Source organism: Schistocerca cancellata, chromosome 9 (genome assembly GCF_023864275.1).
Source record: "Schistocerca cancellata isolate TAMUIC-IGC-003103 chromosome 9, iqSchCanc2.1, whole genome shotgun sequence".
Taxonomy (NCBI): domain Eukaryota; kingdom Metazoa; phylum Arthropoda; class Insecta; order Orthoptera; family Acrididae; genus Schistocerca; species Schistocerca cancellata.
The window spans coordinates 410288409-410315465 of NC_064634.1; the positions used below are offsets into that span (position 1 = coordinate 410288409).

Genomic DNA, 27057 nt, shown 5'->3' on the forward strand with positions numbered 1-27057 from the left:
TTCCCTCCTGACCCCTATGACACGTCGCACACCCACCTTCCACATGCTCCACAAACCCAAGAATCCTGGATGTTCCATTGTGGCTGGTTATTGTGCCCCCACTGAAAAATTTTGGTCCTCGTTGGCCAACACCTCCAACCAATTCCTTCACCGACTCTTCACCATCCCCATCCGTTTACCTCCTGGATCCCTATTCATCAGTGTTGATGCCACCTCCATATACACAAATATCTCTCAGGCCCATGGTCTTACCACTATTGAACACTACCTTTCCCAAGATCTTTCAGACTCCAAACCCACTACCCCATACATCTTAGTAACTTTATCCTAATCCACAACTGCTGCTCATTTTAAGGGAAGAATAAAAAAATCTGCGGCACAGCCATGGGCATCTGCATGGCACCCTCTTATGCCAACCTTTTTATGGGTCATCTAGAGGAGGCCTTCCTAGCCTTCCAAAACACCAAACCCCTTGCCTGGTTCTGGTTCTGCTTCATTGACAGTATCTTCATGAAGTGGACTCAGGGCTAAGGAACCCTATATTTGTTCCTCCACAATCTCAACACCTCTCCCACCCGCTTCACGTGGTCCTCCTCAACCCAGCGAGATGGTGACCACCTCTCTCATGGCTCCATCCACACCTCTGTCCAGATTAAACCCACTAACCACCAACATTACCTGCATTCTGACAGTTGTCATCCCTTTCACACCAAGAAGTACATCCCATATAGCCTGGCTACCCATGGACAGCATATCTCCAGTGACAAAAACTCGCTTGCTCAGTATGCTGAGAGTCTAACCAAGGCCTTCGCAGATAGACACTATCTCCCAGATCTAGTTTGCAAACAGATCTCCCATGCCATTTCCCCTCACACCCCCAATCCTCCCACCAACCCCAAGAACCAGCCCCTTCATCACCCAGTATCACCTCTGACTGAAACAACTGAACCACATTCTTAGCCAGTACTTTGATTACCTATCATCATGCCCAGAAATGAGGGACATTCTACTTGAGATACTTCCCACGCCTCCTCAAGTGGTAGTCTGTTGTCCACCCAACCTCCACAACATCCTAGTCCATCCCTATGCCACTCACAATCCCAATTCCTTGCCACAACAATCATATCCTTGTGGAAGACCCAGGTGCAAAACATGCCCAATCCACCCACCCAGCACTTTCTATTCCAGTAGTGTCGCAGGTTTATTCTACCCCATCAGGGATTGGGCCACCTGTGAAAGCAGCCATGTCATTTACCAGCTCTGCCGCAATCACTGCACAGCTTTGTATATTGGTATGACTACCAACCAACTGTCCACCAGGATGAATGGCCACTGTCAGTATGTGACCAAGAGCCAAGTAGACCATCCTGTGGCACAACATGCAGCCGAACATAACACATTTGATTTGGAACCTTCCCTCCACCACCAGCTTCTCTGAACTGCAAAGATGTGAGTTATCCTTACAACACATTGTCTGTTCCTGTAATTATCCCAGCCTCAACCTATGCTAAGATACTGTCCCCATGCCCTCCATCCAACATTTTCCACACACTCTGTCCTGTCGTCTCCTCTCCATTCTCATCTCCCATCCAGTTTACTTGCAGCCCTCTGCCAACACATCTGCCCGTCTTTCCCCACTCCTCTCCTTCATGTTCCTTCTTTCCCCACAATCTCCAGACACTGCACCTGTTGGCAGTCTAGTCCCTGCACACTCCACCAGACAGTGTTCATTTCTCTTCCCACCTGTACACTACTATCCCTTGCCCTCCCCCACTCCCTCCAGATTGCTACTTGCATCTCACTTGATGTTGCATTCCAGCCTGAGATGCTGGAGTTGGCAATCATGTGTGCTTACTTTTTGTGTGTGTGTGTGTGTGTGTGTGTGTGTGTGTGTGTGTGTGTGTTGCTGACTAAGGCCGTGGCCGAAAGCAATATGTAAGTGTATTTTTCAATTTTGCCTGCCTGCAACTTGACATATCTTCTTTTTGGTAAGTACCAATCTGTCTTATTCCTACCAGGAGTTTCCATTGTTCGATACAATAGATTATAGTTACAAGAGGAGCTAACTCAGCTGCAAATAGAATCCGACAGGGATTGCATCGGGCCCTGGAGCTTTGATCAGTCTCAATCATTTCAGCTGTTTCTCAATGCCACTGGCGCTGGTATCTATTTCACAAAGAGGTATGAAAATGAAATTGGATCAGTTCTCCTAGGCTTTTCTTTGTAAAGGAGCTTTCGATAACAAAGTTAAACATTTCTGCTTTTGCTTCGCTACCCTCAATGAAGTTTCTTTCCAGTGACTGTATAAAATGGAGGGTCCTTCCCATTATGAACTGTTGTACTGAGTACACATAAAGTCATTGCACAGTTGACTATTCTTTTAAACTTGAACTGTAGTTCCTCTACATGCTCCTGTCATGTGCTGGTAGTTCCAAGTTCCTCATTGAGATATGACTTTACTGGTCTTTTTTTTCCCCTAGTTTATTGAAGATATATTTATCTTTCTACTTGTTTTAGAGAAAATATTGCACACACAGAATTTTGTGGCAATACAAAATGAAGTGATCAAATCGGTTCAGTTGTAAGTGAAGCAGGTGGTAGATTTTGAATTGATGGTAGAATATTGAGAAATTGAGTCAGTCTACAAAGGAGAGTGCTTATAAAAAACTTGAACAATGATATAGGATGGATCTCACTAGTGAGTGGGACCCATACCTAACATAGGAGAGCCATTAAAATGTAAATGGGATTTTTGCACTTTGGATAAGAGAGGAGTCAGTTTTTGATTAAGGCACTAGACGTATGAGATGGTTGTAATTAAAAAGCATCTGCTCACAGAGGTCCAGTGTGGACTGTAATTATCATATGACAGCAGAACTTGGTAGGTACTCTAATGCTTTAATGTGGAATTGATTTACACTGGAAAAAAATTATTCCAGTTTTGGCCACCAAATGCAAATTGGCGCAGTGAATGGAAGAAAATTGTACAGAAATGTTTCCATATGCAATGGTTTGGGAATGGCGCACAAGCAGAAAAGGACAAACAAATGAGAATGGCATAATGTTCATTTTATTATTAACTGCTGCTTTCATAAGTGATTCAATATGAGCACCGGAGACATTGATAAAATGCTGTATACTGCCAGATTTTCACCGGGATGTGGCCAAAATTGGAACTAATTTCGTTCCAGCATAAATCAGTTCTGCATTAACACATTAGCATATCTATAAAGTTTCACTGCCATATGGTAATTGCAGCTCACATTCAACCTCCATGTGAAACTGCACTTCAATTACAATTTCCGGGTAGTTAGTTAGGGACATATAAAAGATCTATCTATATTCTTGCATCATCCCACAACACCTTTTCCCTCATTATTTGTAACAATAAGTAAGATATGCATTACTCTGTTGTCCACACATTTTTTGTTTTGTCTTGAAAGAAGGTGATGGAACTTATGAAATTTTCATTAGATTCAGTACACAGTTTACAAATTAAAGAATTGCTCATTGGTCATGATGTAGCTAAAAATAGAGGTCATAAGCATTGGGGTCGAATGTCGCAAATGAAAATATTGCTGCTTGCAGACTTATGAAATATAAACCATATTTAACTACCACAGAAATCTCATTAGAGGCAGGTTTAAATGTTGCTAGTGTTCACACCATTCTCAGAAAGCACAACTGCATTTTGTGAAGTAGGTACCATATCATCTCATTCAGATAGAGAACTGTTCGGGTGAATAGCTGTTCGCGGTTTTTGATTTGATTTGTTGCGGAAGATGCAGAAAAGTTTTTACGATGGCTGTAATCTGTGATAAGATATGGATCCATCAGTGAACACAAGAGAACAGATATAGAAAAGAGGAGGGAGAGGGGTTCAATCCTGAAATCTCCCTTTGAGAGGAAATTTTCTAGCAACATTCTTCTGTGATTCAGTAGTTTTGTTTCTCTTCACAACGGATGCACAATGAATGCAGCTGAATGCAGCATATTATTACCTGCTCTTGGTAAGTGAAATTGTACAACATGAATGGCTGATAAATCCCAAAGGGCAATTTCAGCCATCCAATTGGAAAGGCATCTTTGCTTCATTGCTTCGCAAAATATGAGTACTTTGTGTGGAAGTGTACCTGTTAAGTGTAGATCACTGTAATGGTGTGTGTGTGGGGGGGGGGGGGGGGGGTGCGCGTGCGCACGCATGTGTGAGAGAGAGACACCAACCAACAGTATCACATATCTTCACTTCACAAGGTTTGGAATTTAATCCAGGACATTTGCACAAAAACAGGTGATCAGATACTTTATGCCACCACCCCTCCTCCTCTCCCCTCTGCTGTGAAGGGACTGTAAAGGTGAAGGGAAAACTGTCAACAGCAAATGGTGAACCTGGGCAGTCATCCAGCCAAATACTGGCTACACCCAATGGTGATCTGATGGGAACTGGTGTATCCACCTCGGCACAGCTCATGGTTGAGGTGAAGGTTGTTTATTTCAGGAAATATTATGCTTCTATACACACTAGCCTTAATCAGCTATAAAATCTATGAAATATACTGGATGGACACTTCTTAAAAATACATAAATTCTTGATATTTTCCCATATATGACTACAGCATGTTTAGGCTTCAGAAGGTGGTGGTAGGTTAATAAAAATGCACCAGTTTTGCTTTGGTTGAGGAGTACAAGTATAATTGGCTGTACAAGTGCTTCTCTGTTCATGCAAGGATCAAGAAGCTGCTCATCACATGGAAAAAAGTAATTATTTCTCCTTTGGTAATTTTATCCATCACCAACAAACTAGCGGAAAGGAGGGGGGGGGGGGAATGGAGGAATAGTCTAGCTGTCAGTATCAACTTGGTCATGTCAATGTCAACAGGCTCAGATCAATTACGGATATCTATGGTTTGCTCATAGTGAGAAGAGCTAGAGCTCCCTAGTCCAGAATTAGCACAAGTCAGTCAACTTCGGTGCGCTCACATTATGCATCCGGCCCCTGCCTACGTCCCAACCTCACCATTCTAATACAGAAACTTATGTATGTAGGTATTGTGAAGTGATTGTTGTGGTGCGTTGTGTTCCATAGTAAAGTAATACATCTCTCGATGAGCAACGAAGTGATTCCTGGCCCATCACGGGCAACACGAGATACTCCGTCCATTCCTTGGAGGAGGGCAAGGGGCAGTAAATCACGAAAGGAATTCACAAATTTTGTAAAGATAACCCTGGAAAATCACCAGAATCTCTCGGGGAAAAAAGAGGTAAATTTCAGTTCAAAATTTTCTATTCTACAATGCTTTGAAGCTGCCTCCTCCTTTGCCTAAATTACTTTAACCCTCACAATACTCCACCCCGATAGCTGAGCGGTCAGCGTGGCAATCTGTCACACCAAGGGGCCTGGGTTTGATTCCCGGCTGGGTTGGAGATTTTCCCTGCTCAGGGACTGGGTGTTGTGTTGTCCTCATTATCATTTCATCATCATCAGTGGAAGGCAATCGGAAACCACCACTGGAATCACTTTCCTGGACACTCATGCAGTGGACCTCTCTGACAAGGCTTCCCCCGTGACAAGATCTGCCATAAGGCAGAACACAAAGTTTTTTTCACAATACTAAGGAGCATGTACTCTGTGTCTACCTCTTGACAATATTATATTCGAGTCGGTTACTTTATACTTTAAAATTTTGAAAAAAATATTTATTTTGTAATAGTTCTTCTACCAGACTCCACAAGTTTTAATCTTTTCAGTTAAACTAAACCCAAAAAAAGTCCCCGCAGCAGATCCCACTTTCCCCAGTTAATGTTTTATTCAATATTTCCAGGTTCAGGGCCTTACTTCCACATCAGCATCTCTTTAAAAATTTTGTTGAGAGTAAAAGTCAACAACAATGAACTAAATTTGCATTTTTTAAATGTTTTGTGGTGGTCATGAAGTCAGTAGTACACAATACAGAAAGTGCATTGATATTGCTAATAAGGAACCACTCGAGTGTAAGATCACAATTCCAGTCTTTGTTAAGGCTCATTTGAAAGGGTTGTGTTCATTTGAAAGGGTTGTGTTAACAAGTATGACAGGAAAAATATTATCTGCTAATGATGCAACAAGTGCATCAGGAGGGCAACAGAGAACAAGCATCCGTGAGATGCAGCCTTCTATGGGATATTCATGTTGGAAAATGAACATTGTCAACATTCAAGATATGTTCAAAACAAACCATTAATTTGCACCATGAACACCAAATGAAAAATGATGTGCCCAGTGTTCACAAAGGTTCTCACCATCAAGATCGAAGGCGAACTCCTTAAGTGTTACAAAGAGTGCAGGACATTAATACACAGACCAGGAATCAAGTGAAAGCAAGCTATTATGACCAGCTACTGGCCAAAAGCAGTGCTCTTACCATAGTTGTAATTCTCTTACACCCATTTTCCCACTCTCACTTGCTGTGACATAAATATTCCCTACTGCCCTTACAAGATCATGCACATGAGAAAGAAGCGTAGGAGTAGAACACCTCTGACCTCTTGCAGCACAATAAATAACTTTCCAGCCAATATACCATCCAGATTCACAGTCATAATACTTGTATACCAATGCGTTACGGCATTGATTTTAGTTGATCTTGATAAAACTCTCTTGGTACCTCTAATTTTGTTTTATCATATGCATTTCCTCTTCAAATCCCAATTGGTTGGGATTGAAAACAAATTCCCTACTGAATGAAGGAGTAAGTTTGTTTATCTCATCTACAAATTTTCAGGCTGATTCCACATTTTGTTGTGCTTTGTCAAGTTGATGCTTTGTTTGTAATTTCGCTGTCTTACATTTTCCATTTCTGTAGCGCTGTTTGAAGTTATGCAACTATCCACTGCTTCCCTTGAAATCACTGTAATCTATGTCATGCGCAGTTTGATGTGCATAATGTAGGAGGTCACTATTATGCACATCCTGTAAATTGTATTGTGCAACCTTGAAACACACAAACACCAGCTTTTGTATCAAAGCCTTGTCCTCCCTTGAATATCCATAGTTTTTCTTATGCACTACATTGTCATGTTGCTTGCAGAATTGTTCAAAATATTGTCATAATCTTCTTTTTTTTCATTTTTCCTTCTATGCTGCAGATGATCTTCCATGTACCTAATTATGTTTAGTACCCACTTCTTGTACAACAATTGTCCTTTACTATGTTTCAATGGAGACAGGATTTGTGGCTCCCCGTCTGACAAGGATGATTAAGAACACGGCTTGACATCTGTTTTAATATCACCTTCAGTTGTCAAGCATGTATCGTCATCATTTTATTCCTTACGTACATTGTTCCTACGGTTGAGCGTACATGACACCACCCATTCCACTGACTCATCTTGCAGAAACATAAATATTTCATTTGCCACTTCCATTTCAAGTCGCGAAATTCCTTGGGATTTCTGATGAAATGTCAGTTATGGCAACTGTTGTCATAGATATAATACAGTGTTTGGCTTTCTTTATCATTGCCATTGCTGTGCTTTGTACCAAGAACACTAGCACTGTAGCACTGCTGTGAGTTACTTGTTGACTAAGCAGTTCAACTATGCTCTGTAGCCTCAGGCTATGCTTACCATTGGATACCACCAGTTCTGCCCCAGTTGCCATTAGCAGCCAATATTGTGATTGCTTGTAGACAATACATGGAGCATCAAATGTTGTAAACATAATTGGCCTTTTATAACTTCAGACTCAAGGGGTTACTTGTAAGTTTGTGCTGAAAGGTATTTTCAGCTTCTGAAGCCTACTTACAAATCAGTAAAAAGTATGTTGTTAATATAATTCAAGAGCAGTTAAGTAATTTTTTTGTGGACATGAACACCAGCCCCTCACTGTTAATGCAGATTGTGGAAAATGCCTTGGTATTGGTAGTGTTAAAGTGGGCACTTTGTTTGCATGTGTAAAAGAATTTCTTGTCATCCAGATTCAATAACAAAGTCAGTTATTCAGAAACCCCCATGTAAAGTAATGATTAAGATACTTGGCTGGTGTGCTGGAAGTAGTGGGCATGAGTCCTGTCATGTGTCAGTCTTTTTTTACATCACGATAGAAATGGCTATGTTTTTATTCAGTCAATTGTGACTCCATCCTGAGATACTTGGGATCATAGCCTATACTACTGTATAAGTAGTTTCAAAAAGCCAATCTTTTCACTGGAGACCTCTCTGTGTTATTTGTAGTCACACACTCTGCATAAAATGGAATTGTACTTTTTGACTTTTTCTTTTAATTCTCTTTCCCTTAGGCCAAGATCTACTGGGAAAATCCAGTTGGATAACTTCAACAGGGGTGTCTTGAGGAAAACAATTGAAGACTTCAGCTTGGTGCAGAAGACTGCCGCAAAACTTTGACCAATACTCAAGAAAAAGTTTGGCTGGACTTGGATTTTGGGTATTAAATCTCTGTAGAATATTTAGTCGTCCATGGGATGAAGCGGAAATGTGCGTAATAAGAGGTCTTTACTGCTAGAGTGTGAATACATTATTATTTATGTTAACTTTGTAAGGTGGTTTGTAAATATGGTTCTCCTGAATCTTCCACCAGAGTCAGTCATTGTGGTGGACAAAACACCCACACAGTATGATACCAAAGTGAAGATATTAGAATTGTTGCAAAAGAGGCATGTTGGTGGTAATGAGAATATGAGGAAGCAGGCTCTGTTCGCTTTAATTCAAGAACATAGACCTGCTAAAAATATGTATATGATCAACAAAATGGCAAATGATAAAGGCCACATGTTTGTCTGCTTGCCACCTAATAATTGTAATTTGAGTGCAGAACGACAGGCATGGGCAAAAGTAAAACAACTGTTTAGGGAGCACAGCATTTCAGGGGCCATGTCGAACGACAGTCTCATGCAAACTGCAATTGAATCCATTCTGTGAGTAACTGCTGGTGACTGGGAAGGATATTGCAGGAAGATCCAACAACTGGAAGAAGATTACTACATGTGCATCAGTCTCGTGGTACTCACAATAGACAAAATGATTAATTTTACTGCTGAATCAGACAGTTGTGACAACAATCCATTGTCGACAGGTGAAGAACATAATGAGAGTGGTTCTGAGTGATTTACGTGTTCGGGCTTTTAATAGTTTGAGCAGTCATTATCATTTTCACACCAAGAAAGGGCAATGTATATGAAACAATTTTAGGTTTTTATATCCATTTACTGGGACGGGAATTGTTCCAAGAAGAGAGTTTATGCAGTGTGATAATGTCATCAATTAAACAGCAGTACATGTGCAAGACTGTATGAAATAAGATGCCTTTTCTGCCGTCCATTATTATGAAGTTTGATTATTATTGGGGGGTGCTGTTTGCTATATACAGGGCTATTACAAATGATTGAAGCCATTTCATAAATTCACTGTAGCTCTATTCATTGACATATGGTCACGACACACTACAGATACGTAGAAAAACTCATAAAGTTTTGTTCGGCTGAAGCCGCATTTCAGGTTTCTGCCGCCAGAGTGCTCGAGAGCGCAGTGAGACAAAATGGCGACAGGAGCCGAGAAAGCGTATGTCGTGCTTGAAATGCACTCACATCAGTCAGTCATAACAGTGCAACGACACTTCAGGACGAAGTTCAACAAAGATCCACCAACTGCTAACTCCATTCGGCGATGGTATGCGCAGTTTAAAGCTTCTGGATGCCTCTGTAAGGGGAAATCAATGGGTCGACCTGCAGTGAGCGAAGAAACGGTTGAATGCGTGCAGGCAAGTTTCACGCGTAGCCCGCGGAATTTGACGAAACAAGCAAGCAGGGAGCTAAACGTACCACAGCCGACGGTTTGGAAAATCTTACGGAAAAGGCTAAAGCAGAAGCCGTACCGTTTACAATTGCTACAAGCCCTGACACCCGATGACCAAGTCAAACGCTTGGAATTTTCAGCGCGGTTGCAACAGCTCATGGAAGAGGATGCGTTCAGTGCAAAACTTGTTCTCAGTGATGAAGCAACATTTTTTCTTAATGGTGAAGTGAACAGACACAGTGTGCGAATCTGGGCGGTAGAGAATCCTCACGCATTCGTGCAGCAAATTTGCAATTCACCAAAAATTAACGTGTTTTGTGCAATCTCACGGTTTAAAGTTTACAGCCCCTTTTTCTTCTGCGAAAAAAACGTTACAGGACACATGTATCTGGACATGCTGGAAAATTGGCTTATGCCACAACTGGAGACCAACAGCGCCGACTTCATCTTTCAACAGGATGGTGCTCCACCGCACTTCCATCATGATGTTCGACATTTCTTAAACAGGAGATTGGAAAACCGATGGATCGGTCGTGGTGGAGATCATGATCAGTAATACATGTCATGGCCTCCACGCTCTCCCTACTTAACCCCATGTGATTTCTTTCTGTGGGGTTATGTGAAAGATTCAGTGTTTAAACCTCCTCTACCAAGAAACGTGCCAGAACTGCGAGCTCGCATCAATGATGCTTTCGAACTCATTGATGGGGACATGCTGCGCCTAGTGTGGGAGGAACTTGATTATCGGCTTGATGTCTGCCGAATCACTAAAGGGGCACATATCGAACATTTGTGAATGCCTAAAAAAACGTTTTGAGTTTTTGTGTGTGTGTGCAAAGCATTATGAAAATATCTCAAATAATAAAGTTATTGTAGAGCTGTGACATTGCTTCAATCATTTGTAATAACCCTGTATTACCTCATTCCAACATCTCAAGAAATGTGAACAGTTTCTTTGTGACAGTCTGAAATACCATTGACTGCTATTCAAGATTTATATGCATTGATAACTAGGATGATTCAGGCTGCCCTGAATGCTGAAAGTAGCGTTACTCCATATTGTGTTGATGTTGATATTGTTTTATTACAACCACTCCCTATAAATGTTTCTTAAAGTTGTCTTTAAAACACAGAAAAAGGCTTCAAAAATATGCTACATAATTCATTGCTTTGGGGTATTACTTTGAACATGAGAACAAAGTGTATGAATAGGCTTCCTTGATGTCACTTGATAGAGAAATGTGTATTAAAAAGTGTAGAACATCTATCATCGTACCTGTGTTTATAAGGCATCCATTCTCTTATATTATTTGGCAGGAAAGGGAGCGTGGTCCCTAGACTGCATTTTCAAATACTTTTGCACCGTCTTCGAGGTTAACATATACACTTACAGTTTACAGAAATTAATGGATAACGGTTGAAACTGCCAAACCTTTTGGCAAATTAGAATAATGCATGCGCCCAACAGACTGCTGACCAAAGGAATAATCATATGGACCAGTGATTTATCTGCTAAACTTGATCCAACAAGGAATACTTAATGTTTATAGAATCAATCATAGATTATCATTATAAGTGTCTCGTATGAATCATGAAGCAGTGGTTGAAGCTCCCACTTGGCCGATTTTTGCATGGGGCGTGCCACACACTCCTACCATCAACTGTCCAACTCTCTAAGTGAAAAAAAAATTAGCTGCATTATGCTTATGATCTGTATATATGTTTCTTCCATTACAAAATGTTCTTATATATTTGACCAAGTCCTATATCTCACTGTCTCAACTGACCATGATTATTTCTTCTCCGTGGCTTCATTATTTGTGTGTTACTCTCACCTCATTTCATTTTCTGTAGTTGGTCTTTTCTAATTGTTTTGAGGCAACTACCCCTTTGTGCAGCAGATTTTGAAAACTGCATGTTACTGTCTCTAAAATATTCTTCCCTCTATTCTCTGTCCCCATTTACCTTTTGAGTCTTGAAAGAGTGAAACCTCTGCTCAGTGACTGCAACAAATATCAATTGAACCACCAGCTCCCAAAATATTCAGTAAGTACATAAATAATATGTATGGATAATACATCTGTTATTTTGTGTTTAATAGCTGACATTATTTATTACCTTTATTTCAGAGAGATGTTTTCCTACTGTTTAGAAAATAGTGTTTAGTACAGATCACTAACCACAGTTATTTTTCTTCCTATTTAGGAAATACGTGAGTATGCCCAGTACTTGTTGAGGATTGTCTTTAGTGGTGATGAAGAAGAACGTTAGTGAAGCTTACTACTTATAATTTCACCGTTTGAGAACCACACTCATGAGGGAAGGCCACAAAAATGTGTAGAGTCTGCAGGCAAAACTACTGCAATACTCAGTTTCAGCAAATGAAAGTTGTGTCATTAGATTTTATCATTGTTATTATAATGCAGTATTTAATTTAAAATGTGAATTATATTTAAAAACTATTTCATAGATTAAATTAAAAATAGTGCTTTTTGTACTAATTCACATAAGGATTTTATTGCATACTATGTTTCTTGTAATTTATTTCCCTTTATACTGCACTATCCGCACTGATACCTTTATTTTTTCAGGTGAGATGTAGGCTAAATGTTTTTGTTTTCTACCAACCTTCAAAAAACACCAAGGCCAAGAACATTAATTATTTCATTAATCAAAGCCATCAATACCATAGTGAGCAAATAATATAGAATAATAATCATGTCCTTAACCATGTAACATGGGATCAGACCATCAAACTCCTCTCTCACGTGAGAAATATCACTGTAGATGAGTTAGTACCAGAAACACAAGTGCTGACAAAATCCAATACTTAGCTTCCAGTGGCCACTTACTTTCATCTTAGTGTACAGTAGACGCTAGAGCTGCTTAGCAGAAAAACAATTTGACTAATTGTGTAGAAAACAACTTTACTACTGCAATTCACAGCTAGTTTCTATAAGCTAATGTGTAAGTGTGTTTCCGTTGTGCCTGTCTGCAACTCAGCGTGTCATCTTTATGGTGAGTAGCAATCTAGCTTTTCCTTATATTGCTGGTATTAGCAAAAGAAAGGAAAAAAAGTGCTTTAACAGATCACAACAACAAAATTATGTGGCATGTACACAAATGACAACTGTTATACAACTATCACCTCTCCCTCTGCAGAGTACAGGTCATTCATGTTTTATCTTCCTAAATTTATTTTTCATTAATAAAGTCATGTTATATATAACCCATTAGTAGCATAAAAATTAAGTAATGAGCAGAAAGCATAGCAATACATATGGAAGAAATGGGTTGATCAGGAAAATAAACTAGAGAAGCAAAAATCTAGTTACAAATTTCTTAAATCGATCACTTCACACCTTTTAAAGTCAGGATACCAGCATCCTGCATAATTATCAATGAAAACCAAACATAAATAATAAGGAATTCTGCAGCACCAGAGAACACGTAAAAGTTATTTGTTAAACTGACAGGAGATTAAAGACTGGAACTAGCGAAAACTCTAGAAATGACTGCAGTCCAATAAATGGGCAAATAGCAGTGTATCTACAGAGTTCAATGAAACTTTATTGTAAAGTTACATACAAATATGCTAGCTGTTCTACAACAATAATTTAACTAATTATTATTAAAATTATCATTATTACATATAAGATCATCAAACTAAAGACACACTTAAACTTGCTTTGAATGTGTGCATTGATGATACATTGAAATATTCTCTCATACAATGTTTCAAATTTTTCTTCAACTAGTTCTTAAAACATTCTTAATTATTTTTATGTGGCAGAAAAGAGGACACGTCAGTGAATGGAGAACCTCTCCAAATTTTGATACGTGACATGCTCTGTGGTGTAGTTGCAGAGCACATCGCTGTGGGGTAAAGATGTCAGCACATGGTAGACAAATCATCCACTCTGTATCATTGCATCAAATTAGTTCATTCATGCCAATAGGCAACCCAATGAACTGATTTCCAAAGCTGGCTATTGCTATAGCCCTTCCTGGGCAGTCCCAGCAATGAATTACATATATATGCTCTCCTCCCAGACTGTTATTCACTGCCCATAATGATCACCTGTAAGATGAGTTAAAAACTAGGAGAGGTGTTCTATCCACTGATGTGTGGATATTTTCTGTATGTCGTGTAGCTGTTCGCACAGTCACCTTCTGAAATCCTGAAGATACTTATGAATAACCCTGTGTACATGCATTAATTTCATCCACAAAGTTCATTGTGCTTAGGACTTCAAGTGTTGTTTTTGTTACTGAAATAAAGCCAATTTATACTTTCGGTTCATGTAATAGATGAGACACTATGGACTTAAAACAGTTGTATATGAATTGAACATCAAAATAAATTTTTGTACCACTGTGTTGAAAAATTGAAATGTTTATTAGAATATCATAAAAAAACAAACCTACAGTATTTTTTTGCACATGAAATTCTCACTTCTACAAAGAGAACCAGCCAATTTCATTATAGACATTTGTTATAGACATTTGTTATAGACATTTGTTAAAACAGGGGTTCTGAGTACTTTTGTAACATGGAGCTTTGCTTCCAAAATGTAAACAGATTTAGAACAGCCCAAAATACCTTTACACTAAGAAAATGAAATGTAAAGGAATTCTCTATGGCTGGTAGTCATATCTCCCAGCGTGCATGATACCAGAATGTGGTGCATAGGAGGGCAAAGTTCTTTTTACATGTGACCTGGAAATTCATTGCCACATTTTTATTTTTCAACTGTCACAACATAAACTGCATAGAGACACATGCCAGGTGATGTCATTGGTGGCTACCATTTTATCCTGTATTTTAGAACTCAAGACAGCCTAGTTTGCCAAACACCGTTCATTACAATTTTAAAAAAATGCATTCGAGATTTTATATTCATAAAATAGGAACTAATGTGATCAAGTACAGTCACGATCCAGTTCAAAGCAGTTACCTTCTAGTGCGAGCACAAAAACTGATCATGAGAAGTTATTGCGTAAAATACCTACACAGGCAGCCAAGGCCAAGTTGCTGTTAAGGTCATCAATTTTACCGACAATGAGAATGAGAAAAGTGTTACAGCACTGACAGAGAAGACAATGGAATGGGCAACGAAATATCGACAAGCAAAGGTTAAATAAGTCAATGGCATGCAAATTACAGGAGGGAGGACACAATGCAGAGTGCAGCAAGATTAAGTATCTGCCCTCAAGTGGAATAATCAAAATGCTCACAATAAATACTTCATTGATGATATAGATAAATGTGTTAATCAACTTCAATTTCTGTGATAATCGTGAACAATACAAGGAAATACCATCTGTGCAAAAACTTCACAGCTTTTGTCACACAGAACTAGACTTACAAGGTAGCAAAGAAATTATGAGGAAAAGTTTTCCATCTTTAGCATTTGATTTTGAAAGGTGCCAGAATGAGTGAGTCATTGTGCGTGAACTAGGGGACATACAGTACTTACAAATTGATTGTTTACTAAAGATCTTCAAAAGCATCAAAATGAAAGTGTCCACTTGTTTATCTATACGAACCGTGAATTCGTACACGTCATTGTGAATGGAAGTTGCAAAGTTGTACAAAGAGTAACCTTTCATTGTTGTGAATGTAGAGTTCCATTTTGGGTTCACTTCTCCCCTATGGTTATTACAAGAAAACTTTAGTATACATAAAACTGTCAACCATCTCGCTCTCTAATCTGAAAAAATAATGAATTATGCTTTTATTGCTAATAAGTAAATGTCATGTGTCATTTAGCCTAATACAAGACCTTCAATATTAGGCTACTTTGGGAACTTGAGTGTCAGTTTAGCTGCTTTTATATTCATGCACCTATTCAGTTGGCCTCAAAAGGCTGAGTGGACTTCCTTTCAGGCCTTTCCAACAGTGAATATTTTGATTATGTCACCAGAGATCAAACCTGGGATCTCAGCATTACTAGACAAAAATGCCAACCAGTAGACCAGTTGGTTTTTACTGCTGTGACTTCAAAGTTTGTTTATCACTCCAAAGGAGGTGTAATGACTACTGAATGATAAATACTTCGACATATGAAGAAACCAAAAATATAATAAAATCACTTGGCATAGATTCGAACAAAGAGTCAGCATTCTCACCCACAACTGAAATGCCAGGCAATGAATTAACAAACACAGTTGTGAAAGACAGTGACATCAACTGGAAAGGTAGTTTTACAAGTACTGCCAATGAAGTGTCATTAGCATCCAAGGTAAGGTATACTGTATGTCCCATTTGTGTTCTTGTTCTAAATGGGCACTTCACTCAAGTGTTGTGTAGTGATGTGTAGCATGTGACAGCACTCCACTTGTAAGAGTACTAGTGTGCATACTGTTACCATCTCCTCTTCCTGCTTCATGATCATAAAGATGATGGTGCTGCCACCTTGGCCATGTAACCAGTTCACGGTGTTTTGGTGATGTACATAGCTCCAATGGTTCAGAATACAAATTTACATGTCCAACACTTCTTGCATTTATCACACATCAAAATTTGCGTCACTAGTTTTGTATAACAAAATCGAATATCAAAAACGAAAAAGCAGCTTAATTCATATGTCTCTTTGGAACCAATTCTGAATATGATTGCAAAATTCTGTCAAGTCCATGCTGAAGAACACTGCAATAACAGAAATTTTAAGACTGAAATAATAAACAAAAATGAGTAAAGCATTCAAATACAGCCAATTGCATGCAGCATGGGTACACTAGTTACAGCACAGAGACATGAAAAGCTTTCGACCTACTACTATTTTTCTACTGCAAGTATACAAAAATAATGGTTGCATATGCTATAACGTGTACATACACTACAGAAAAACTGATAGTTGTGCCATATAACAACTGAATAAAATAATCACAATCTCATTGACTTACATTGTAGTCTCAATTGAATTGCTGTACATGAAGTTTTTCAGTGTTCGTGTGCTCTTGTGTCATGTCTCTGGTGATGGTTATGAACATGTTATAGTGTTTGATGAGGAGTCTTGTTCATGACACCCTATTTGGGTAAAAAACCTAACCAAACTGTACATTAACTTTCAGAATATCTGTGCACATTATTCCTGAATCAGAATATTCATATGTGACTGATAGCGGGATGAATAAATTTCTTTTGACTGTGGAGTCAGTACTTTTCTTTTGTCCTAGGAACCAACCTACATTATACATATTGGGAAGCTCACGAAGGAGCTCTGTACGTACTGTCCACTCATACCCCAATTGCTCTACCTGTTCTAAAAGAAAACAATGTAAAGTCAGGGATGGAATAAGAACAATACATGAAAAGCATAGATTGCTACTTACCATATAGCGGAGACATTAAATCGCAGACCGGCACAATGAAAAGAATGCTATACATGTGTACAGCAGTCTTTTCATTGTGTCTGCCTGTTCTAAAATAAATAATGTAGAGTTGAAACAATTATTGCACAGTTCTGGGGAACTTGTGTTTCTGGGCATACCATATTTAGTAGTAGTGTAGTGCTTCGAGAATTTATACGTAAATTCTGGAACCACTCGACCTTCTGCCGCCTCGAACATGAGATATTTTAAATACAAGTGTGAGAGAGAGCCTATTTACTGCACAACACGTCTGTGTGTGCAGGATTGATGTTTATCTTGGAAAGACAGGAGCTGCATCAGACAAGTGGCATCAACAAGTGTTTGCCGGCCACTCCTTGGAAGTTGTATTAAAAGTACAAGGAGTGTCTGTGTAATATTCCATAATTTTTGATCTGTGATTATTGTAAAAAAGACAAATGAACAATTGACCATAGACTTTTACTTACTTCATGTCTTAGCTCTGAACGAAGCAAGACGTATGTCATGTTCATAAATTATTTGGACACTAAACTGTGTTTAATGAATTCTAATGTTTGATGACTAAATTGACTTGCACAAGTTTAAATGTTCATTCGAGAAATGGCAAAGTTGTTTATTGTGATAGTTGAAAATATATTGTGATTGAACTGAAAGTATTCAGCGAGCAACCAATTACTTCAAAAGTAGTCTTTTAAATTCCTATAACCGGCGAAGGTCTTCGGAGAAGAAGTTTTGGAAGATCGAGCTAGCTGATTATCCAGAGAAGAGGATTGGCTAGACGCATCAAGTAAGTCAACTGATGAGAGGGAGGTGTGAATTTTGAATGCAGTCCAGTTTTGCACTGCTTCTCGTGTCGTCAAAACGTTAGAGTAGTTGATGACTTATCACCCACAGTGAAAGGAGGCCTGCATCTGCTAGAAATGTGTCAACTGGGCTTGCTGAAATGCTCCAGGTATAAATCTCACTCCACTGTGGTGGATCACAGATTTTTTAAGTGAGCATCTTTGTATTTGTTATGGTGTGGAAAGTGACACAACAATCGGAAAGTGATTGCTGTCACATATGTTGTTACATACATAAGAGAGTGATTTGGACTGCCAACTAAATGGTATGTGGCAATATATATCCCAAGGGCTACATTGAAGTGAGTGAGGACTCTGCTGTTAAGTAATTGGAACTTGAGTTTTGAGATAGCCTCTTCTAGATTTGTTAATCCTTCTGCACATGGGTTTGAGTGTGGATAAGTGCCCCCTTTAAGGAAATGAGGGAGTTGATCCACTAGGTCAACCATCTCAGATTTATTTGCAAATACATCTTTATTCTCTCTCAGAAGTTGTAAGGACTTGTAATAAGCATGAGATGCTGTGTTCAAAAAATCTAATTTTTCATATAGCAACATCTACTATAGTGTTAAAGTAGACTTTGTTGGATATTGGAGGAAGGCCATATATACAAAGGGTATAAAAGTAGGAAGAAATTCAAACAAGAACACTAGACTGCTTGGCATTTGCAGATGACAGTGCTTATTACAGACCCACTTGAAAGTGCACTAGAACCAATCCCAGAATCACAACATCAAACAGGGAAAGTATGCTTACACATATAAGTTGGCAGGGGGGAAAAAAAAGTTCATGAGAAAAGATGAGTAATGCATCTCAAAAGCTTTAAATAAATAACACAATAACTAAAGTGGTTTTTTTTAAATGTGCAGGAGAACAGATATCAACAATACACAAAGAACAGATCGCTGCTCACCAAATAGGTGGTTTGAGTGGCAGACAGCGCAACGAAAAGGATGGCTAAAATATTTAAAGCTTTTAGACATTCATCTTACAAAACTGAAATAGAAACAAACACAAAATGGCCACTATGTCTGGGCACCGGGGCCCAACTGCCCGGACACAGCGGCTCTGTGTGTGTGTGTGTGTGTGTGTGTGTGTGTGTGTGTGTGTGTGTGTTTGTTTTATTTCAGAACGACAAATTCATCCAAAAGCTTAACATATTTTAGCACTCATTTTCACTGTGCTTCTCTGCGACTCAATGCCTCCCCTGTGTGTTGTTCGGTAGCAATCTACTGTTTCTATGATGTTGCTATACCACCATGGACTTTCTATTGTTTGAGAAAGGATCTAAGACAACTTGAAGGAAAACATAGCAAATAGGCACTATAATACATAAAATGGAGAGGACCTTTCAAATAATAATAAAAATAAATCTTTGACTTGTTACACAATTAAAAATCCAGAATTACAAAATAGGAAAAGGGATAACAATGTGGGAGTTGATACGGACACAATAAGAAACAGAACACTATTTGGAGAAGTAATAGAAAAGGTAGGTTTTCAGGGCAGGAAAAATCAAGAACTGGAAGAAAGTGGATCCAGGAAGAGAAGGAACAACATTCTTAAAGACTAAAAGATGTGTGGGCCAAAAGGAAAAAGCAGTTGAAAACAAAGAAGCAGAAACAATATTGATTTATTGTGCCTTCTAAAAGGGGTCTTTGAAATAATGAACATAAAAAATATTCAATTTGACTCCACTGTGTTTTAATTACTTCATTGAGACTCCACATTTGCAGTTATGTGATGAACAATGGCAGCACGTACAACACAGCCATGTACATTTTGACTAGGAATGCATGTGCTAACATACAGGGAGGTCAGGAAGTCCCAAAGGCCTGTCAGGCCGTTGCAGGGTTGGTTGTGCTGAGAAGGAATTGTTCAAATAAAATTCAATATGTTACATTGTTTTCAAGTTAATTAGCAGCGAAGTTAGCTAATCAGCCCACCACACGCACAAATTCAAGGTGCTTGCAAGAAACGGTGCTACCAAATGTGTTCTTTGTTTGGTTTCCTGTTACTGAGAACCTGAGTCGAAGGCTGAGAGTCTTGTGCGCTATCATCTACGCTATATATATATATATATATATATATATATATATATATATATATATATATGTCTGCTTGTGTCTGTATATGTGTGTGTGTGTGTGTGTGTGTGTGTGTGTGTGTGTGTGTGTGTACCCGTCCTTTTTTCCCCCTAAGGTAAGTCTTTCCACTCCCGGGATTGGAATGACTCCTTACCCTCTCCCTTAAAACCCAAATCCTTTCGTCTTTCCCTCTCCTTCCCTCTTTCCTGACGAGGCAACCGTTGGTTGCGAAAGCTAGAATTTTGTGTGTGTGTTTGTGTTTGTTTGTGTGTCTACCGACGTGCCAGCGCTTTCGTTTGGTAAGTCACATCATCTTTGTTTCTCTCTCTCTCTCTCTCTCTCTCTCTCTCTCTATATATATATATATATATATATATATATATATATATAGAGGGAAACATTCCACGTGGGAAAAATATATCTAAAAAGAAAGATGATGAGACTTACCAAACAAAAGCGCTGGCAGGTCGATAGACACACAAACAAACACAAACATACACACAAAATTCTAGCTTTCGCAACCAACGGTTGCCTCGTCAGGAAAGAAGGAAGGAGAGGGAAAGACAAAAGGATTTGGATTTTAAGGGAGAGGGTAAGGAGTCATTCCAATCCCGGGAGCGGAAAGACTTACCTTAGGGGGAAAAAAGGACAGGTATACACTCGCGCGCACACACACACACACACATATCCATCCGCATATACACAGACACAAGCAGACATTGCAGACAAGCTTTCGCAACCAACGGTTGCCTCGTCAGGAAAGAGGGAAGGAGAGGGATAGACGAAGGTAACCTGTTCTCGAAAGAACAGTTACTGTTGATGACCGTGCAGCTTATCCCTGGAATAAATGATGACTAACTGAAAACCTCAGCTGCCGACAGGTGTTGTTGATATGCCTCGATGTGGAAAGAATAACTGACACTATTTCTGATGGGCCACTTGAATTTGCATACACAATGGCCCGATTGGTTAATTACAATGCTAATTAACTCTGAAATGGCACAACTTATTGAATTTCTTTCTAACAGTTATGTTTCAGCATAACCTACCCTGAAACACTGTTACAAGCTTTTCAGACTTTTTCTGACCACCTTGTATATATCATTTCAAACAAATGTTTAGACTTCCGCCAAATGCAACCTTCTGTAGTCTGTAGATTCATTCACCTCCAAACATCAACTGGATACAAATGTGGAGTTTCACAGATAAATGACCTTGTTGGGTAACAGGGCAGACATTTCTCTGTATTTTAAAACCATTTTTATTGGCATTTAGCTGTACTTCCCCTGCAAGGCGAACAATGACACTGCTGCTATTTTTTTTATTTATTTATTTATCACTCTCACAGAATCTATTGTGTATTATTTACACTACTGTCGTAAATATTCTGTATGTTGCTTTGTACATCATGTTTTTTGTGCTAATTGTAAAAGTGTTGAAAATGTCAAATGTTATGTAGTATTATTTCAATGCTTGCTTTTCATCTGGAAAATACCTGCTGTATGATATTTTGAGTTCCATTCATTTTGGTGATGAAATAGTTACTGCCTCTAAAAATAGCTTCTTCTTCTTTTTTTAAGAGATATTTGTTCAGTGCAGAAAGAAAGTGATATTTTTGCTCTCCTGTAAAATTTAGAAAAATGTATTCACACTGTTTCTGTATCATCAGTTAAAATGAACAATGAGGCTGTGGTTAATACTCACAATTTGTTAAGCAGACATTTGCAGTACGTACGCGTGTGTGAATCTATCATATAATTTTAATAATTACCTGTTTTTGTCCAATGAATGGTTTTTGCCTATAAGTTACCACAAAATGTTATCCCACTGGATATCAATGAAGGAAAATTTGCACAATAATGTAACTTACCAATTTCTTTGTCAAACTAAGTTAGTAATTATACTTGGAGCATAAGTAGCTTGACATCTGGAGGAACCCCCTACTTTGACCCACCCGTGTAGAGAACAGCAAGATCACAATACTTGTTTAAGCCTGTGTTCCTCTGAGATACAGATACCACAAGCAGAGCCTTTTACGTTTTTAGAATCAAAAGCTAGGTGGTGGTGCTATTGCAATGTGACATAACTATTGTATTAAAGTTTGCCATTTAAGGCAGCTTAGAAATTGGCCCAGTACTTTTTAAAGTGAGTTTTCAAGGAAAGTGTTACAAAAAATATAGAAATTTCAAATGACAGTTTGATTGGATGATTTTTTTTACAATTTTCGTAAAAGCCTAATAACAACAATAATGCCTCAAATTGCTTTGTTCTACAACAATAATCAATCATTTCAAGATAAAACTGTTTACAACCATTATGCAGAATTTCATCAAGGTCATGAAGATCAATCAATACGAGTTGTTTCAAAATAAACCAATGCTGTGTGCTACATTTAGGATTAATCCTCAACCCCCCTGGTGACACAGCCACCTACCATAGAGTTCTGTACTGTGGGTTGCTGCAGCTATGACTTGCTGATGAAAGCTCCTCTGAAGATAAGACAAAAACAACCCGAAGCTATGCACAAATACACCACATTGTTTTACAACCAAAATGCCACAGACAACACAGTACCACACGGTGCCATCCTTAACACCAGAGGCAGAAGCATCGCCACAAATGGCACGTGAGTCACGTGCCTCCTTCAGTATTCTTCCACCAGTTGAGAATTTAAGCCACTGCCTGACTTCTCTGCAGCCACTTTACATTCCAAGCTTTATGCCAACTGTGTCTAGCAGTCCCTCAACAGAGTTGTTCTGCCAAGCATCCTCTGCCCTTCTCGCCCTAAGCTGACAATTCTCGGCCTAAGCTGACAAGCAGTCCACCACAGCTCAACGCTTCTGCGGACTTCGTCTCTGACTAGTTTCCAAGTGCACTGCCCAACGGGAGACTATCATCATGGACTTCATCCACACATGAACATCTCGGTGCATTTTCAGTGATTACCCACTAGGACATTTCATGACAATTTCGATGCCTACTTGCTACAACATTCCAGTGCTTCAGTGATTAAGTGAGTTTTAAGGGGGTCTTTTCTATGATGTGCTTGGGCCATGATTCCACTCCTGGACACAGTTGTACGATGGATATTTTGTGTGTTATTTTTTATGTGTCTGACAAGCCAATGTGCTGTTGTATCCTACGAGTAGAAAGTAGTCTCATTGTATTGGCATCTATGCATGTTGTTAAGAATTTTCTGAAGATACAGTGGTGACAGCAACAGTCTGTTGAAACCAGTCACTGTGAAATAAAACAAAAATACCAAGCAATCATGGCTGCAGAAGATTTTTCTATGAACTATCAGACCAAACCGAATAGTGCGGACCCACATTCCAGACATCTGTTGTATTTTGTTTGTTAGACTCAATAAGGTTCAACTGTTATTGACTATCTGGGCACAGTGCTTGTAGTGTGTTGTTCCCTTTGGTTATGAACACTACAACAGTGACGAGGATAGACATTTGCTCCCTCCTTGTCCCACACTACAATGGCAATGAGGATCAACATTTTCTCCCTCCTTGTCCCACACTACAATGGCAGAAAGGGACAATGTTTGCACACTACTTCCTCCACAATAATGGCAATGAGGTTCAACATTCGCTCTGTCTGTTTCTTATTTGACAATGGCAGCAAGGATAAAAGATTGCAAAGTTCAGTCACAGTCTACAACACTAAGGAACAAAGATTCACCATCCAGACTGCCAGGCTTTCTGTGCTTGCCGAATCCAGCTTTCCATCCCCGTGTACTGATTCAGAATGCTGCCCCCCCCCCCCCCCCCCATTTTTTTTCTTCTTTTTTCTTGCACATGTGTACTCTCAATGCCTGCTGTCTTTTTCAGTTTTCTTCTTGCTTTTTCTGGTGTTCATCCCTATTTTATACTTTTGTTCCTTAACCTTGCTCTGTATACACTTACAGGACTCATTCAATCCCTGTGCTACAGTGCACATTTGCTATTCCACAGCATCTTCCTCAAGGCTAATGAATCCTCTTCCTCCTATTCTCAGTGCTCATCTGCACACTACGTATTCCGCTGCATCCTGCTCCTCCCTCTTCAACACCTTATGCATTCCACAGCATCATCCACATACTCCTCGACATCTTCTGTTCCTTTATTCTTGTCTACATACTCAAAGCCACCAGCACTCCTGCCACATCATCACAGCCTTTCCCCACCTCTCAGGTGCACCACCTTTTCAAGTTCCCATTAATCCATGCTGACAAGGAGACATTTTCTTGCTTCTTCTGTTCCTCCTGTGGCGTCCTTTTCACAGCACCAGCAGAACCATCACCTGCAGCAGCATGTGTAGGTCATACGTGTTTCCAATGTGGCTCTTGCAAACCATCCACCTCTGGTTACGCCTGTCCATGACCCATACTTGTTGCACCCCTTCTGCACTGTTCTGTGGGATCTCCTATCATCCTGCTCTCACTCCTCCCAGACACTCCTCGTGCTCTGTACTGTTTCCAGATGAGCAATAATGCAAGATGGAACACGCCTTCCAACAATCCATGCTCTGCACTGCCCCTACTTGGTTGCCTCTCCAGGACCCCTCAAGCTCGTGGCACTGTGATTGGCCACAAGATCTCCTTGTGTCATGCAGGGCTGCACCTATTCCTCATCTAAACACTCAACTTGGGCCATCAACAACTTCCCTGGCCCTGCAATTAAGCACTTCTGGGAATTTTGATGCAAAGCTGGGCCTCACTGGGTCTCACCTCAGTCGCCTTTCCACTATGATGACTTCGTGTCTCCATTGCTGCCTCCAGTGGCCAGCTCCAACTTCTAAGATGACAAAATTGCACATCTCTCTTTTTTAGGCTTGCTCCTATCAATTCTTGTCCGAGCCAGATCCATCCATCATGGCCACATTAAAGCCATCTGCTTTGTCAAATGCTCCTTGGGTCCAGACCTCCACCTATCACAGGGGCCACCTTCCCAACTCCAGGGTGCCTCCTCCCTTCAGCAGCCATATCTTCTTTGGGATGCCTGCGCCATCTCTTTCCTCGGCAGGGAAGGGGGCAGAAGAGACAGCAAACCCCCAGCGTCACCACCACCTACCTTATAGTTGTGATCTGCAGGTTCCCGCATCTCTGTCCTGCTAACGACACTTCCTCTGGAGCTCTGATAAAAAACATGTAGCAACACACAAATATGCCAGGTTGTTTGCAACTGAACCTCTAGAAGCTGCCACAGTACCATGTGCCAAAAGCCTCGCGCCCGATTCAGGATACTCACCCCAGTCTTCACTGGACATACTCACCAATCACCCCACCAGTTTAGTTTAAAAGCAGATTTCCCGCGCCATCACATCCAATCCTGGTAATGCTGATCCCTCCACAATAACAACTTAGTACATCTCTTGTCAGTCAGTACTATCCTGGCCTTGAATGTAACTTCAACAAGGCTATACCTTCCTGAAATTAAGCTACAAAATGAGGTCCATTCTGTCTGACATTTCGCCCACCACACATAAAATAGCTTTTTCATGAGCCCTTCCCAACCCTATGCTCCCCTCCCCTCCTACCATCCCTGTTCAGTCTTCAAACCATCCTAGTCAGACCCTATACTCCTTCGGCACCCATTTCCTACCCTATGGCTTCCTACCCCAGTGACCATCCCAGTCATAAGACTTGCCCTATGCACCCATGTACTCCCATCTATACCAGTCCTGTAACTGACCAAATATATACTATCAAAGGGAGAGCCACCTGTAAAAGATACATGCCATGTACCTGCTGTTGTCGTGTGCCAATTGTTATGTAAACATTGTTCTGCCTTTTACCCTGGTATGACTACCACTAAGTTGTCAAGAAGAATGGGCACAGACAGAGGATGCATACTGGGAACACAGAATACGCTGTTACAGGGCATTCTCTACAACATAGCCGTTGTGACCTTGGTGCCTGTAAAACCACAAGTTCCATCTGGATTCTCTCCTGTGACACAAGCTTCTCAGAACTCCATGAGCTGAGACATTACCTGTCCTTTGTTCTCACCACCCACCTGGCTTTAATTAATGTTAATTTCTTTGGCCTCAGCATTTCTTTTCAGTGATTATCCCTTTGTTCGGTCCCTTATAGTTTTCTATATATTTTATTTCGTGACCTGTCTATTTTTTCCTGTGCCCTACTCCACATACCTACCACGCATAATACACTTAGCACTGCACTATTATTAACTCTTGCATGATGTTCGTCAGTAATCTCTGTCTTGCTTATTACCCTTTTTTCCTTCTGTAAGCTCTAAGGTTTTCAAATCTCATCTGGCATAATGCCCAACAATCAGTCTGTCCTCCTCATCCCATCTGGTAAGTCTCCCCAGACCTGGGGTTCTGGATGATTTTTCATAACTCTCCCCATTCTCTAAAACATGCCAGTCCTTTTCCTTCATCCCTCTTCCTCCCCCTTCAACCATTCTGCCAGAAGAAGGAGCCACTGGCTCCAAAAGCTGACACGTTTCCTTAACTTCTATGCGTGTTTCCTCCCGCTGCCACTTGGTGAGTACATTTTTTTGTCTGTCCAATTTTATTGTATCTTCAAATAGTTTGCTAATTTGAAATTGAAAACAATAATTCAGAAATGTAACTTTTCGAATTAGAAACATAAAATTATTCTGTTTCTATCTAACAGCAAACTTTTTTCTCCTCTTTATATGTGATTGATTTAATAAGCAAAGGAGCAACTCTGTTTTGGTCCATAACTCAGTTTATTTATTTCAGTTTTTCTTGTTTTCAGATAAAATTTTTTTATACTGAAATGTCTTAGTGTTGCTAATCAGTATTAAAGCTGAAATAATGTTAGGTAACAACACACTTGAGTACTACTTAAGTTACATTTGTTACTCAGGATGATAAAACAATGCTTTGTTAAATTTTCTACAGAATTTTGATAAGGTGTTAACAATGTTTTAAATTAATTTTTAAAAAGTTAACATTTATATCACTTTTATTTTTTCCTTGTAGACTATATACACTAGTCTTTT

The 27057-nt window shown here is 39.6% G+C and overlaps 1 protein-coding gene across 3 annotated transcripts in view; it reads left to right on the plus strand.

The window, feature by feature from the left end:
- The window catches only part of LOC126100138 (hsp70-binding protein 1), a 47378-nt gene extending 33217 nt beyond the window's left edge, over positions 1 to 14161 (plus strand). Inside the window, exons 6-7 of one of the 3 annotated variants that reach the window (XM_049910679.1) lie at positions 8277 to 8472; positions 11995 to 14161. In XM_049910679.1, coding sequence (XP_049766636.1) covers positions 8277 to 8309 — 33 coding nt within the window. In that variant the 3' untranslated portion in view covers positions 8310 to 8472; positions 11995 to 14161. The remainder of the gene's footprint in view (positions 1 to 8276; positions 8473 to 11994) is intronic. The other 2 variants (XM_049910678.1, XM_049910677.1) reach the window with 2 other exon arrangements.
- The last annotated feature ends 12896 nt before the right edge of the window (positions 14162 to 27057 follow it).